The sequence below is a fragment of the Podarcis erhardii genome, assembly GCF_964252035.2.
Source record: "Podarcis erhardii genome assembly, chromosome: 2".
Lineage (NCBI taxonomy): Eukaryota > Metazoa > Chordata > Lepidosauria > Squamata > Lacertidae > Podarcis > Podarcis erhardii.
The window spans coordinates 100,193,261-100,210,876 of record NC_138498.1 but is presented as its reverse complement, the minus strand read 5'-3'; the positions used below and the strand labels follow the sequence as shown (position 1 = coordinate 100,210,876).

Here is a 17,616-nt window from a genome sequence, read left to right as displayed (position 1 = left end):
CAAAGACCTGCATGCATGGCAGAATTGCTGACTGGTTTTCATTGGACTGCATACCTCCATGTCCTATTGCATGCTGGTTTTGAAACACCCCCAGCTTCCAAATACCCCCCCCATCTTTTAACACATAAGGTCTTTGAATCGAAGACAGAAACGTATTGTATGAATACATTTTTGCTTACCGAAACAGGCAATGTTTCCATCCAGGCCTATGTACTTCAAGTCATAATGGGCAGCTTCATTTTCTATTGGCTCATTCTCAGATTTGTCATCCATGGCAAATATCTCTTTTTGCCTGAACTCAGCATTGTCATCAAAGTTTATCTTGGCATCAAAGCACACAACTAAATGAAAGGGAAATGAAATCAATACATCAGAGCTATTGAGTGGTTAGTTCCAAATGTGAAATAGAGTTGCATAATTTTTAAGCACCACACTTTCCCGTATCGAGAGTGCACAGTCCTGATCTCTGCAAAATCAATGTAACTCCCTGCCCCGCCCCCCAACAGAATTATACAGAAGCAGGCCTCAGGGACTTAGAACAGCAGACATCAAAACTCAATTTGCCATAGGCCTACCAGGTGTCAAGAGTCTTAAACTAAGATGTGGAACGCCAGCGTGGCGAAAACACATAATGAAAGTCAGGGCAGAAAAGGGAAGCTCAACAGAGCAGTCTCCCATAAATGTTCTCAACAGACCGACGTAACAATGCATGTGTTTAATTACAAATCTGTAATAGCTGTAGCTCTTACGCATTATGTTAATAAAGCCTTTAAGCGATTGTTTTAATATGTCCTGCACAAACAAACACAGTCAGAGAAAAACAGGGGGATAAACTAGGGAGGGGGAGAGCCACATATGCCTTGAGCTTCCTGGTGGAAAGGTGGGGTATAAATGTAATAACAAACAGATCTGAAAACAAGAGGAAATGCAACCTAAAATCAAACAGAAGTAATCAAACAAAAAAAGCAGCTAAATATAAACAAGTGCAATTTTGGAAGCAGATCACACACATGAGGAGCCGTGAGATTGCACTCTCCTGTCAGGAGCTTGTCCTACACTCGAGTAGGGCCCTGGCAGAGACACATGCCCGATTGGCATGTTCTCTCCCTCCTGGTCTTTCGCTCGGGAGTTTCAAAAGCTTTCTTCTGCCCGAACATCACCGATGCCAACAGACATCGGCACACTTAGGGATCCGCAGTCTTTGCAGCTTGCGTAACAAACCTCAGCAACTCAGCACTTTGGCTAATCTACCTTATTTACTTATAAACACACACGGAGTACTGCAACATGGCTCCCTCTCTCTCTAGCATCAGATAGCAAATAGAAAGAACAAAGGACAATAGTCCCGCTTCACGGAACACAGTAACACAAACATCCTGTCTCCGTCACTTCCCACTTTGTGGAGTCAAAATACATACCGTCATGTGAATGACAACAATCCCATGACTGCAATCATGGAGCAGGAATTCTAACATCTCCTTCCCGCTTCCGGCTCCAACCTTAACCAGGGGTTGCTCTTAACCGAGATATGAAACCCTGATCCATGCCTGCACCGCTAGCAGGACTCTCCTAGCAGACCTTCCTAACGTCACCATGGAAATCTAATTTCTGCAGAACTTTCACCATTAACAAGAGCAACATTGCAAAACAGCAGGGAAACAAGCCCACCTATTAATATTTATAAAACATTTTCTGCCGTCAAAAGAATACTGTTACATACATGATAGATTATACAAATGCACTTTTTTCTTCTTCTGAACAAATATCAAAGAGAGCCCCGGCACTTCTATTCTTGGAGTGCTTTCCCACTGCTTTTGCTATTGACATGAAGCTGCCAGAGATGCGTGAATTCAACAGCTTATGCTAAGGGGCAAGGAGAACGCTGGCAGTCCTTGGGGCCATCTAGGACAGACATTTTAATCTCCGATTTAAGCATGAACTGCAACAACACTTGCAGAGTTCTTCGCAGTTCCTGTTCACCTACTCTAGAATGTACCTGCTTATACTCTGGTCCACCTGCAATATATATTTAAAGCAGCAGGGTTAGGGTTATGGCTTCGCCCAAAGAATCCAGGGGGTGAGGGGATACATGTGGACAGTGGCCACATTTATGGCACCACTTTAAATAGGCATGGCTCCCCTGCCCCAATATTCTGTTAGGAGACCCCTATTCCCCTTACAGAGTTGCATTTCCCAGAGTAGCTTGATGGTCAATACCACTTCTCAGGGAACTCTGGTAACTGTTGGTCTGTGAAGGGAACAGGGGTCTCTTAATATGTCTTGGCACTCTTAAAAAACTACAATTCCCAAGAGTCTTTGGGGGAAGCGACCATTGCTTTAAGTGGTATGATACTGCCTTAAATACAAAGTGCATATGGGGCCTAAAGTGAAGATCTCCTATTCCACCAACAGTTATTTTTGCATTCTTTGAAGACTACTGATCTCTTTTCAATGGAAAAAAGGATATTAATTTAATCCAGGGTTTCATAAGCAGCACCGGGGTGTGTTTGTGTTGTGATACAGGAGGTAAACAAATTGCCTACTTGCTCCACAGCAGCAGAACATTCAAATTCTATTCATAACCACACTCATAGATTGAACGTGGATATACATCTGGATGCAAAACACCTAATAATAATAATAATAATAATAAATTTTTATTTATATCCCGCCCTCCCCAGCCGAGGCTGGGCTCAGGGCGGCTAACAACAATAAAATAATACAACATTCTAAAATCATTTCATTAAAAAATTACTTCAAATCAAATTGATGGCAACCATTGGGCTAGAGTTCTGTGAAGATTGCCAAAGGAGGGAGTCAGGCTGTGCCCTGGCCAAAGGCCTGGTGGAACAGCTCTGTCTTGCAGGCCCTGAGGAAAGATGTCAAGTCCCGCAGGGCCCTAGTCTCTTGTGGCAGAGCATTCCACCAGATCGGAGCCACAGCCGAAAAAGCCGTTCCCAATATTAATGCAGGATATTTATATGGGCTTCTGTCATCAGTCTTGAAATCATAGAATCGAAGAAGTGGAAAGGACCCAAGGGTCATTGTGTCCAACCCCCTGCAATGCAGGAATCTCAGCTAAAGCATCCATGACAGCTGACCATCCAACCTCTGCTTAAAAACCTCCAAGGAAGGAGAGTCCACCACCTCCCGAGGGAAACAGTCGAACAGCTCTTTCTGCCGGAAAGTTTTCCTGTATGTTCAGTCGGAAATTCCTTTCTTGTAACTAATGTAAACGAAGATCACTATCCTAGGTTCCTGGTGACATGTTACATAACAATTGCAAACTACTGTATCCGGATTGAGGTCATGATCACAGGATACAGTACAATAAACCCACCACTATCTACTACATCGGCTTCCATTGAAAGGAATGGGAAATGGATTTTTTTTTCTGGAATCAGGTCACATGGAAGCGAGTGCTAAACGTGTGCCATATTCCATTAGTTTTCTGGAAGTGTATTTTACATTATGTGTAAGCTCAAATACAATGAAGAAATAAACAGTGAGGGAAACATCAGGGAAATGGAATAAACTGCTGTGTGGCTGCAGCCCTAATCTGCATGCAGTTAGTATAATGCAAAACACCTAGAATCCAGCTAGAAAGTGTAATACAATAATTTACAAATAATACATCTTTCTTTTCCATTTTTTTTTTTTTTTTTGAATCTGGTTTCTTTTACTGTTCTGTTCGTGGTGCCACAAATCTATTCAAAATGCCGTAGGGAATTTTTTAGAGGCGAGGGGGAGAGCAGCAGCTCCTGCACAGAGGCAACATTTGTAAATTCTGATCATTAATCATTTCGCCCAATAATTCAGTTTAATTTGACTATTGTGTGTTACGGTCATAAAACAAACACACACTTGATCATGACTGTAATTCAATCTCTGAATTATTGCCATGTGTTACTATAAATGAATTATTTTTATGATGTTTTGCTCTCTCTCTTTTTTTTTTAAAAAAAGTCACTTTACTATATTTCATTTTGTGTGTCCAAAGGAACACAATCTTGAGGCAAAGGGAAATTTCTCTTTCCTGCATCATCGAAGATCTGTGGCTTTTAAGAGAGCCATTAAGTAACCAGAGATTTTCGCTCTAAGACTCAAAACATTCTGTTTTATTCACTAATGTGGCAAGTTCTCCTTACTGGGTTATCTGTTAGATACAAATTACTGGAGAAGATTATGCTATTTGCTTATAACTGTGTGGACTACAACTGATGGCATCTTGCTGCATTTTGACAACCAAAATGTAGGAAAAAATATGTCAAATCAATTGAGCCATTAAGGGTTTCTCGTTTATTTAGGTTTCTTTATGCACAGTTATATTTCTTTCTCCGTTAGTGGATCAGATCTATGGTTCACATCCACCAGGAAGAAAGGGTTCAGCTTTGTGGGCCTGATTCTGTAGAACTCCCATTTGCAGTCAGATATGCCCTTCCCTGCTGAACTTCAGGCGCTGGGCAAAGATATTTCCATTTCAGCAGGCATTTTATGAAATTCCAAGCAAGCATAATACAGCTTATGTTTTTACTTGTGGGTTTTGTTTTAAATGCTGAATTATTTTGATTGATGGGTATCTTCATTGAGGGTTGTGTATACTGCTTTTGCGACTATCTATGGTGCAAAGCTTTCCCAGAAATATCAGAAGTAAAATAGAATAAAAAAAGCTTGTTCACCCTAAAAGCACTGCAGTATTTATACTTCAGTCTAGTCCACACGTTTCTTGGGATTTGGACCGACTTGGGATACTGTCTGTCTGCCAAGAAAGAAAGAAACTACTGCATTTTTGCATTGTTGCTTAGCCCTGAACATTCCTTATGACACAAATGAATCATTATAAGTTTCACTCACATATTGTATCAGAAATGGGGAAAATAATCAAGTAAAGCAACAATAGGGCGGAAAATCCATGGAAAATGAGATTTTGGCGGCTTGAAATATGACAGTAACTATGCTGGAAGCTGTTACGAGAAGAGTTGTGTATATAAGCCTCCCATAAATAAACATCTGTTAAGGGAGATAAAGATCCTGTTGAGAATCTAATTGGCCTTTAACTCAATGCCATGTTAGCCAGATGAGGCGCAGGCCTAAAGTGAGTTTCAAGCTATGGCTATGAAGGCGATTCTGTTTAGAATTAGCCACTGCCCTAGCCACGAGTGTGCCTGCATTTAGGGTGCTCGCATGGAGCAAGAGGAGCAGGGAGGTGCTTCTGGTCCCCCTCTCAATTTCACAATCCCAGTGGTCCTGTCAGGATCGGGCATGCCCAGAAGCAGAAGCAGAACTCTGGGTGGTAGTGGGGTTTTGTGGTAACCAAGGATGGAGGCTCTCCCCCTTTCGCCTCTTCCATGGAGCGTAGAGCTTCATTTGAGCTGGAGGCGGCAGAGGCTGTTGTTGTTTAGTCGTGTCCGACTCTTTGTGACCCCATGGACCAGAGCACGCAAGGCACTCCTGTCTTCCACTGCCTCCCGCAGTTTGGTCAAACTCATGCTGGTAGCTTCAAGAACACTGTCCAACCATCTCATCCTCTGTCATCCCCTTCTCCAACATCAGGGTCTTTTCCAGGGAGTCTTGTCTTCTCATGAGATGGCCAAAGTACTGGAGCCTCAGCTTCAGGATCTGTCCTTCCAGTGAGCACTCAGGGCTGATTTCCTTCAGAATGGAGAGGTTTGATCTTCTTGCAGTCCATGGGACTCTCAAGAGTCTCCTCCAGCACCATAATTCAAAAGCATCAATTCTTCGGCGATCAGCCTTCTTTATGGTCCAGCTCTCACTTCCATACATCACTACTGGGAAAACCACAGGGAAAGACACAGGATTGTTGTCAAGGACCAGGTGCCACTCTCCATAGATGGGAAGAGTGTGCATTTATAACCACAGCAGTCTTGCAGGGCAAGAGAGCCATGTAAACAAGCACACCGGACCTGGCCTTTAAAAGCTTGGTGGGAGGGGTGTGAAAATTGGTTGGGGCATCTTGGTTGCTCCTGCTCAGTTCCAAACTTCTTTGCCTGGCTCCTGAAGTTCTGACACCTACTGCCAATTTGGCTGCTGAGCCTGTATCATTACTTATGTGAATGAAGGTCTCTGTAAGAGCCCCTGTTGTCGTGTTTTGGGCAGGAGTCAGGACTTGCTCATGCAAGGAAACATGCAAACAGGACAAGAGTTTAGCTCTGATGAGCGCAGAATCACACATCACAGTCAAACCATGGAAAGGAGTGAGGATTTTGAATGTGACAATGGTGGAAAAGAGGCAGATGGTGTGCCCATGGCACATTTTCTTAGAAAATTAGGGAGGTTATGTTGGCACAAGGGTGTAGTATAGAACTCCCATGCATGTGAGTTCATCTAGAAATTCCTATTTCTCTGCTAGATCAAGGTGCTTTTTTAAATCTTTCTTTTTCTCTTTCGTACCTTGTCCTTCTGGAGTTTCGCCAAAGGGATTCACTTCAACTTGAGTGGCATCAACTTTCAGGAAAAGGTTGTACAGCTTCTTAATTTGATCGGCAGCCTAAAGTTGAAAAAAGTGGTGCATAATTACACAAAAGTAAACCAGCGGAGGCGGGCAGAGAATTATCCTGAATTAAGATGCTAAAGATGTTTGTATTTTCTGCATCAGTGTAAAAGCAGCTACAAAAAGTTAATGACATAATAACCTTCCTTTATGAAACACTAATGCTATCTATTGCTTTTAAATCAGTGGCCGATTATTTTAGCCAGGAGGAAATGGAATGCTGATTTGAAATGTCAAACATTACAGAGGCTCACTCTTTGCAGTGCACTAAATAGAACTTTGTAGTTAAAAAAGAGAGAGAAAGCAGTGTCATTAATTCAAACAAACTTAATTTAAGCACAATGAACCAAGTTTGAGAGTTGATAATGAATACATTATGCTGATATTGAAGTTAAAGTGATTACCTTAATGAGACTAAATTCAGAAACTGTGAAGCAATATGCAGCTGACAAATGCAGATTAGTTGCTGAATTTGTTTGGAAAATGTATAAACCCTCCCTTCCAGCATCAAAATGCAACTCTGACTGAAGAAACAATTGTTGAAAAATTGGCTTCTTTGCTCTCTAAACTCAGCTCTTATCTGTTTTCTTGTAAGCAGCATTGACACATGATCAGAACTAACTAAATAACTGCTGCATATTCCTTAAATGTAATTGTAAAAAAGCAAACAGGGAGGCCACTATTTAGAAACGGCATTAACTTCATGATCTGCTGAGCCTTTTATAATCGCCCGCAACCTTCCTTGCCATGAACTACAATTCATTCAGTCTTCTACTTTGATAACTATATTACAGGAGGCCATCTCAACTGTTTGTCCCCAAATTTTGTTCTCTGGGGACGATAAGGAGTCCTTTATTCTCCAATATCTCCCCACCCCATCATCATATCCTAATACAGTGGTACCTCTGGTTATGAACTTAATTCGTTCCGGAGGTCCGTTCTTAACCTGAAACTGTTCTTAACCTGAAGCACCACTTTAGCTAATGGGGCCTCCCGCTGCTGCTGCCACCGCACAATTTCTGTTCTCATCCTGAAGCAAAGTTCTTAACCCGAGGTACTATTTCTGGGTTAGCAGAGTCTGTAATCTGAAGCGTAAGTAACCCGAGGTACCACAGTATTTTCAAATACTTTAACTCAGGGATGTGGAACTTCCACATGCTATTCAGCTCCCATAATCCCCAGGCAACGTGTCCAATTGTCAGGGCTGATGGTAGCTGTAGTCCAACAACATTTGGAGAACCACAAGTTCCTTGTTCTTAGAGTAAGTGATCCGGGGACTCCAGTGATCCTCAAACTTTCTGCTTTCAGGAAAAAAACCCTTGCACAGTCCCTTCCCTGCTCAGGAACTCCCATGCATATTAGAAGATTCTAGGGCATGTTTTGTGTTGCTGATTCAGTATTATTTCACATGCGTGACCTAGAGGATACCACAGGATCTCCTGTGGCTGTGTGCTGGAAGGGGGAACAGGACTGACGAGAAAACTCCCATTCAGCAATACATGCCCATCGTTCCTGGTCTTAGCTGCGAAGAACCTGCTCAACTAGAACCCCTTAATCCTTGCCCCCTACTTAAATGGCCTAAATGCTTATTATTGTATTTGTGCGTTCTTCTTCTCCTGCTGTCCTTGATTTTGTGCTCCCTCTGCTGTCCCCTTCCCTGTCGAAGTTCAGACCAGTGGTTCCCAAAGTAGCTGGTACCACCCTGCTGGGAGACAGTGGAATTACCTAGGAGGGAGCTAAGAGGCAAGAGGTCGTAGGAGAGGGGGCTCCGGAAGTATAAATGACTTATCAGAATATGAAAAGCTGCTATCCCTGGATCAGGTCCATCTCTTTTGTTGAATTAAGCTAAATAGTTTTTGCTTGATGGATTTTGAATAACTGTGCAATTACTTCTTACCATTTTGAATTTTATTGTGTTATCACCTTCCTTAGTGGGTTGTGCAAAACACCATTCTGAATAGTGCTTTTTGTAGGGTAGGGTAAGGGGCACTGGGGATGAGTTTATGGAACCAAGAAGGCAGTGGCCCCAAAAAGTTCTGAAACCATTGGTTTACCTTGCAATCTCTGAAGTGAGAACTTCTGTTTTGCTTTATGCATTCTGAAAAGCTCCAGGAGGATACAAGATGCAAATCACTAAGTTTGTTCATTTTTGTAATTAAAAAAAAAATCAAAATTAAAAGATAAACTTCCACAAGAAGCTGGACTGATACAGTCCTCACTCAACAGCAATTGATTATCTCCCTCTTTCTCTCTCTCATTGAACCAAAGGATACTATCAAACATCTCCTAGAAGAACAAAAACCCGAAAAAAGGGGATGGAAGCAGAAATAGGGACACTTGCCACAGATGACTGAAATAATTGACTTGTACTTTGGCAAGCTCTACCTTGGCTTTCTTACCTTTCCTAAGGCACTATGGTGAGGACAAACTAGACCTGGATCTGAGCATTAGTTAGATGGCTTCCAGCACTCATTTATAACTAGACACATGCAAATAAGGCGGGCAGATGCAACAGAGTGTTTGGATCATGTAGCTAGACAGGACATGTTTGCAAGCCTTAAAAATTCAAACATAATGTGACCAGGTGCAAAGGAAAGGTGACAATAGGTGCATCTGCATGGCTGTGAAGAAGTACAGGTCGCTTTCTATTCAGACTGCCTACATTTCCAAAAAAAGACTAGGCATACTCAAATGGCATTGGAACAACTTCACCTTCAATAGTCTGGCCTACAACCCGGAGCAACGAAACAGGGGCTAGTTTATCTAACAGTTTGTTCCTCTGCCTCATTATATTGGGGAATCAACAACTGCAGATCAACAACCGCAAGTTTCTAAAAGAATCAGCTAGCCTCTGGTTGCCAACTCCAAGGCTAAACAGAAGTATGGAGAGACTGATGTCTGTGGCTGTCTTGGGGAAGAAAGAGCATGTGCCCCCTCCCCCATACGCCACATCATCCCTCCAGTGGTCCTATCTTGAAACAAACTGCTGACCTGGTAACAACATAGAGGAAGCTGTTCATAAAATAACTGTATGGGTGCTATGAGGAATCTTAGTCCTTGGATGCTTGTCTCTAACGCAAGGCTGGAGAACAGGTGGCCCTCCAGATGTTGTTGATCTCCTATCAGCTTGGCATGCAGAAGGTGCCAAGTTCAATCCCCAGCCATTTCCAGGTAAGGTTGGAAAAACTCCTGCATGAAGCTCTGGAAAGCCACTGCCAGTCAGCTTAAGACTGAGCTAGATGGATCCGGGTCTGTCGCGGGGTAAGGCAGCTTTCTAGGTTGAGAGACGCTGGGCAAAGTACTCTCTGGTAGGCCTCATCCTCTGTTGGTAGAGCTGCTCATTCAAAATTTTTTGGATTGACTGATTGATTTCTATACCGCCCTTCATCAAAAGATCTCAGGGCGGTTCCCAAGTTAAAAGCACAGATAAATAGTTAAAACCGAAACAACAAAACAATAACCCCCGCTTCCCACAGACACATTTAAAAGGCCATGGAATCAGCCAAAGGCCTGGTTGAAGAGGAACATTTTCGCCTGGTGCCTAAAGATATAAAATGAAGGTGCAAGATGAATCTCCCTGGGGAGAGCATTCCACAAACAGGGAGACGTTGCAGAAAGGCCTGTTCTCATGTTGCCACCTTCCAGACCTCACGTGGATGGAGGAGGCAATGAGAACCTTTCCTTAAAGGCCTTGACTGATGTTCTCTGCACAAAAAGTGGCTTATATAAGTGGGAACCAGTGGCCTAGGGAGTTTTGAGGAGAGCAATAATTAGCGGAGACAGCACTAGATGGTTGAACATCGCCATGTTGATTTCCCACAGTGCCCCAGAGCAACTGTATGATGATCAGGGACATTTGAGGGGAATTAAAATGGCAGCTGGGTTTAGCCATGTGGTGCTGCTCATAGCATGGAGCTGGGGGGAGGGCAGGCATCAGCAGTGGGTTCTCCTGGCTGCCCAAGGATTCCACATGCTGATGGCATAAGTGATTTAGTGACTACTTGTAGCTGTTCATAGTTTACTTCATCCCAACGGCGCTTATGGTTCTCACTGACATAAGCCACTTTTGTGCACAGAACATCAGTCAAGGCCTTTAAAGAATGGATCCAATTCTAATTTGAATGAACTGTTCCACAGGACCAGAACTATAAACCCCAAATGTTTTGAATCTGAAGAACAAACGGCAGTTCCCTAACCATACGTTTTATCAAATGAAGTATTTACCATGTTTATAGTAAAGTTCTCCACGTTAATGTTTGAAATAATTTGGATACTAATGGGAAATGTTAGAATAAACTGAAATTTAGCCCACCCTCCAAAAAAACACCTCACAAGGCAGTCGTCAAGCAGTATTAAGATTTGTCACAAGGACTCCACAGTATGTTAAATGGAAGAATTTCACTGTCGTACTAACTAGAATTCTTCTGGCATCTACCTACTGGGGAATATAAACGATTATGATAAGACCAAATTAAATAGACCTTTGATTGTACTGATGTAGCCATTATGTTTCTATGCTCCAGTAAATCACGCTGCAAAGGTTATAGCACATGGGAAGAAATGTATTAGCTGTTGTTTAGTTAAGCAGTTCATGCATTGTGCTAATAATTAAGTGCTAGAACATGCAAAGCTAGAAAGATTTAATAATAATTCTCTCTCATTAAAGATACTGCTAAATCTTCAAATGGGTGTTAATCATCTTAATGATTATGCATTTGTTAATTGCACAGTTGGGATAGAAATTAATTAGAAGTGGTGTATTAAAAATTCAAAGGTTTTACAAAAGTGGCATTTTGATGATATGGGAAATTCTGTGCAAAACCCCTCACAAAAAAACAATTTATCATCCTTCTCTTCCCAGAGCAGTAAAATAAAGATTAAGCTAGTTGCAAAACAGGCCTGGTGGCTTGCATTTTCATGGTCCCATTTTGGAACATGAATGATAAATTTTAAAAGGAGTGAAATGCATGCTGAGAATCTACCATCTACAAAATGGCAAGCTTTTGCTTTTCAATAACAACCTGAAGAAAACTGCCGGAAAAAAATTCTGTAGAAAAATTGCAAAAAGATCAACACTGCATTCCAGAGCCATTTCAATCAACAGGCATCTTCACACTGTTTTTTCAGGATTGGCTACCCTGGAAGGGATGGCCAGGGACATTTCTCTTAAGCATCCAGTGGAAGAATGAAGTGCTACCTGTTTATATATTTGTATTGTCTTTGTTATTTTATGATTTGCTGCACTGGGTTCCTTTGGGAGGAAGGACAGAGTTGAACTGAAATTAAAATAATTAATTAATATACAGTTGTACCTCGGAAGTCGAACGGAATCCGTTGCGGAAGTCCGTTCTACTTTCAAAACGTTCGGAAACCAAGGCGCGGCTTCTGATTGGCTGCAGGAAGCTCCTGAAGACAATGGAAAGCCGTGTAAGCCACGTCAGATGTTCTGGTTCCAAGGAATGTTCACAAACCAGAATACTTGCTTCTGGGTTTGCGGTGTTCGAGAGCCAAAACATTCGACTCGCAAGGCATTCAGGATCAAAGGTACGACTGCAATTAATATAATATAAATCTCCATTGTTATGCAGGGTAAAAAAATGGACAGTTTGTATACTGTTGATGCATGTAATCTTGTACACTCTACATACAGCCGTTGGGGTACCACTTGGCATTGTCCTCATCATAAAGTTGCACTCAGGAGCAGGGATTTGCAAATGGTGGAAATTCCTGTGTACTGTAGAAAGTAAAGCACCATCCCTTCACCTACATATGGGCCACTGATGCTGTTTCTTGGTCATGGAACGTGATGGAATTCTGAGAATGAGCTTCTGGAAAGATGGACAGGGAAGCGCAATTCAAGGTAATGCCTGAAGAAAGTAGGAGGTCATTTCCAGTAAGCAGTGAAAAGCTTAATGGGTTGGATTCAAACTTAGTTCAGCTCAGAGTAGATCCATTTATTTCAACGGTTCTACACTCAGCAAGCCTACATCTAGATCCTACCTATTTGTTATCTCAAACGAAGTAGGCATGCTCTAAGAATAGATTCTTGGGATGAAGTCAACCAAGTTACACTGAAGGGCTGACCCACTGAAATCAATTATTGTGATCAACTTAAGTCCGTGGATTTCAAAGGATCTGCTCCAAGTATGATTTAGCTGGAACCCGTATTTTGAACACCGATTGTCTGCCGTAACTCCTAAATGAGAAAGGAAACCAGAGGCGGTTCGTATCCCATGAGCTCTGATGCCACCAAGGTCACTGCCACACTGAGTGCAATCCTCCCTATGTATAAAACGTTCCTGGAACTCCAGAGAACTATTGAGTGGAAAAGGGTCCCAGACATCTGAATGTAGTCACGGTCTTGTTCCTGGAAAAATTTACCTGCTGTTGCAGAGGTCCCTTGAATCCCAGATTTTCTGCCAGCCGTTGGGCTTGAAGATCCTTCACCCCTTCAAAAATATCTATTTCCTCCTGTTGCAACAAAGTGCACAAAACAGAACTAAGATATTCAGTTTGAAAACAGACCCATAACTTCAAAAGCACCCCCAAAATGCTTAATATATATTTGCAAGTTATTAATTAAAATGTGGCAAGTTGCCAAAAGTCTGAGACTGAGGCTATAGCAGCTGCCTATAGGGTATGTTATAATTACTATGCCAGCCAGGGAAGAGAGTCCCTCCAAAAAACTATGTAATTCTTCAGGGTGGCATGCTGACAAGACAATCTGACACCAGTTTTCACTTTTAATTACTGTACAGATGGCATCGATGAATACTTAGTCTGTTAATTTTTGTGACTGGTTCTGGCAAGGAACCAGAACACTGGTGTCATTGCCCGGTAACGTTTCTCTGTTTGTGTATGTTTCAAATGTGCATTATGGAACTCTGCATGCATCTACCATTAGCTCACCAAATATATAAAAGGGATCCTTGTTGCTAAGTGACTGTCTCATGATAAATACTTTTAAGACAGTAACCACTATCAGAAGGTCATAATACAATCAAGCATTCCAGTACAGTAACATGAAATAACAACTAGCTCTAATGTGGGGGGGAAAGGCATTTCATAACAGCAAGTAAACTATTTGTATTGCTAAGGAGCGAAAGAGTATTTTCTTGCTGAGGGGGCAATAGAGACTAATTTATAGAGGAGCAGAACCAGACAGATAGCCACTGCTGGACAATACACTTCAGACTGCTTGTTTGTTTGGATGCTCCCCTCATGAAATCACCTCTATGATTGTGGAAGCCAGGCACCTTGACACTCCAATTTTCTTTTTCCTCAGAGGTAAGCCCCACTGTGTTCAACCTAAGTGACCTTTCTCTTTAGGGCCAGTTTGGAAAACCAGCAGAATCTGGTGGCAAATATTCTCTTAGAATGAGCCCCTTTAGGCTGCAGGTGGGGTGTGGAATATTAAGAGCTTTCTTTTGGTCCAGGAGGAGATGGCTTAACTGTATCTTGGGTTCAGATGACATGCTAAGCTGGAAGTTGGCTTAGCTGCCATGCTGAGCTAAAGTAAAAGGACTGGGAAGGAGCAGAGCGAGTGTTAAGCTCCTCTCAGGGAGCCATCAGATTTGCAGTCCTGGGAAGTCATCGTTTGACTTGTTATGACACTCCTCTGTCAGGAGAAGTGTCTGTGAACACATGAAGCTCTGCAATACTTTGTTCAGACCACTGGTCCTATCTATCCCAAAATCTGCTCTGAGTAGCTGAAACTATTCAAAGTCTCTGCAAACTGTAATCTTTTCAACTGGAGATACCATAATTTCAGCCTAGGGCCATCTCCACGCAAAGCACCCTGAGCTCTGACCCCTCCAATACAACACGTGTTTGGCACATGAACAGCCCATTCTGCAATGCGCCATATGAACATATCTTGTACGCATGGAGATTGCGAGCCATATAATTGCAAACTCTGAAATGGCAGGGTTCTATGTGGGCCACTGTGTGCATGGTCTCTGTGAGCAGCGGGTGAAGCTGGCCCCTGCACACACATTCACTGTACACACAGAGGACCTGATCTAATAGCGCCAAGAGTAAATGTATCAATTCAATCTGCATTTGAGCACTGGTATCGTAATAGTCAGATGCATACACAGTTGAAAGACTGCAAAAGAAGTGATAGTTGTCAGGGATGTCGTAACTTAGCAGTAGGGAACTTGCAGACCAGGATCTTTGTTAGATGCTCCAGTCCTCCCCATTGGACCAGCGAGGTGATTTCATCCAAGGCAAGCCATGCCCACCTTCCCCACACATGACACCATCAGCTGTATTCATTGGTGGGGATCGCAAAGAACAATATTTTTGCCTGCATGATTTGGGTCAGAGCTGCCCACCAGCCAAACTTGGTCCACAGGGGAATAGGAGATAATGATGCGGATCCAATCCAGTACCCCAGCCATAGCTGACAATCTCCAACACAGTTTCCCATTTGTACAGTAAGCTGCCCTTTGCTGTTGCCAATGAAACCAAACCAAGTTAGACCTGTTATTGTGTGTCGTATGAACCTGGCTAAAGGAACTCAACATGCCAAGTTTGCTTTTTCATGATATTGGAAGAAATTTTCAAGCTTGGGTCTTGGGAAGCTCCAATTTCCCATACAAGGTTTGCTGATGTTAATAATAATAATAATAATAATAATAATAATAATAATAATAATGTAAAGATTTTTAAAAACTTAAGTCACCAAGCTTTGAAATGTACCTTGAAGATGAGTTCCGGGCTTTTAGCTGCCACTTCTTCTATATCAACCCCACCTTGTGGGCTGCCAACCAGAACAGGTCCATTGCAAGCTCGATCCATTAATATTGCAAAGTAAGTTTCTCTTGAAATGTCTAGTGCTTCTGCCACCATGACCTGCAAAGTACAATTTGGCAATGTATTATTAGCACGTCTTTGCTGGCAATATCCAACAGAGACAGTATTTCGTTAGCTGCGTTGGAATTTCAGGCTTCCGAGTGAGGAAGTGGCCATTATTCAGAGAGAACACATTGTACTGTAATAAATGTGCACTGGAGTTCGACTCACATTCTTGAATCCATCATTGATTTCTCTCGTCACGGAAGAAATCAATGACTTCATTAGGACATTGGTATCATACAGTTCCTTTCCATTTCATTTTCCTCAGGATTATGGAAATAACCCACAATGGAGATGAGAGAACATGAGAGGAGAAACTACCACAAACTAAGGAGGGACGTTTTCACAAGTTATTTGAAACAAATGCAGGAACAGTATACTTACCTTGGTCCTATTAGCAAGCCCTTACATCAAAAGAAATAAAAATAAGAGAGAAATTTAAAAGGGGCAATTTTAACTTTGTCCAAAGCTGAGAATGATGGAGAATTATCTTACATCTTCTTCTTTTAGAAACCTGAGGGTTTCCTGTGCGAGTTAGGTTAGGCTGAGAAACAGTGACTGGTCCAAGGTCTCCCAGTGAGGTATTTATGGCTGAGCAGGGATATGAATGAACCCAAATGGCAGTGTTTTGTTGATATCCCATATATTTGTTTTTGCTATTTTCCCATTTCTGAGAATCTCTCTCTCCCCTTCCTCCCCTGACACTTAACAAGGGCTTTTTTTCAGCCGGAACTCAGTTCCGGCACCTCTCAGGTAGGCATCATTGCCATCAAAAGAGATCAAGGGAGGTGTTTGTGGTGAGTTCTGGCACTTCTTTTTCTTGAAAAATAGCACTGCATATATCCCTCTTTTTATCTAGATTTTGTACCTCCTTCCTTCCTTCCTTCCTTCCTTCCTTCCTTCCTTCCTTCCTTCCTTCCAAAATGAAAAAAGCACGCAACCATTTTTTTAAAGCCTTGGCATTTGAAGAAATTAATACAAATACAGTATGCTCTAATTTGTTGCAGTAATTCAGTCACAGATTTCTGGCTGAACAGAATTCAGATCTTTAAAAATCTTTAACAACAATTGCAATAATAATAATAACAGTGGTTTGTGCACGACATTGCATATACCCATTTGTCCCTTGCAATCCTCCTCTGCTGTGTTATCTGTTACTTATGATGGCTCTGTTCTACTTCAGTATGCCTCTGAATGCTAGTTACTAGGAATCACAAGTGGGGAGAGTGCTGTTGCGCTCAGTTCCTTCTTTCCCATAAGCAACTGGTTGGCCACTGTGAGAAGAGGATGGTGGACAAGATGGGCAATTGGCCTGATCCAGAAGAGATCTTCTTAGGCTCTTATACAGGCTTGTGGTGGTCTCCTTCACCACACTGTGCTGTTTGAATACAACTGGCCTGTGGCATGCAATGTTCAGCCAGCTCATAACAATCATTTCTGTATTGGTCCCTCTTACTCTGCAGTTGCACATAGACAGGCCCTGCTCATGGGCTTCCTAGAGGTATGTGGTTGGCCAGGGTGGAAAACAGGAATCTGGACTTCAGAGGCCTTTGATCTGATCCATATCAAAGGTTCCCGAACGGCTTAGTTGTCAAACAAATCAGCTCCCGAACACCATAAACTCAGAAGTAAGTGTTCTGGTTTGCAAATGTTTTTCAGAAGTCGAACGTCCGACGTGGCTTCCATGGCTTCCAACGGAGTGTAGGAAGGTGCACCTTGGTTTTCGATTGGTTTCAGGAGTCAAACGGACTCCCGGAATGGATTAAGTTCGAGAACCAAGGTACCACTGTAATGCCTTATGTTATTCTCCTAATGCTTTGAGAAAAGGTGGAAACTCAGCATTCTAATCTATATGCCAACATATCCCTTCCCCTCAATTGCTTTTGAAAATCAAATAGGCTTCAACTCAATATATACCCTAGATTAAGGAATAAAGAGGGCATGAAAATGCATTTTTAGTGGCTGCGCCATACTGACAGCACTTCCACCTCTTAGAAATCTTAGCATCTTTCAGGAGCCCTACAAGATATATCCGTGTAGACTGGCTTTTGTGAATGCTCTTTTACCTTGCACTGTATTATTTCTGCTCCAAGCCTTCAAGATGAGGACCGCTATGAATTTAAATGAATGAATGGAATCCTGTATTTAGAACCCATTACTGAGAGGTTGTGTAATATCTTCCAACGATCTACCATGACATTGAAGCCTTTTTAAAAAAAAAATAATCACCCAGATCTTTAATTCAA

General features: G+C 42.2%; 1 protein-coding gene across 1 annotated transcript in view; it reads right to left on the bottom strand.

The window, feature by feature from the left end:
• The window catches only part of SUCLG2 (succinate-CoA ligase GDP-forming subunit beta), a 219,745-nt gene that overhangs the window by 78,390 nt on the left and 123,739 nt on the right, over window positions 1–17,616 (bottom strand). The window contains exons 5-8 of the mRNA XM_081853591.1: window positions 15,215–15,367; window positions 12,893–12,982; window positions 6,412–6,508; window positions 180–341 (exon numbers count right to left, since the gene is read on the bottom strand). Of these exons, the coding sequence (XP_081709717.1) occupies window positions 180–341; window positions 6,412–6,508; window positions 12,893–12,982; window positions 15,215–15,367 (502 nt within the window). The remainder of the gene's footprint in view (window positions 1–179; window positions 342–6,411; window positions 6,509–12,892; window positions 12,983–15,214; window positions 15,368–17,616) is intronic.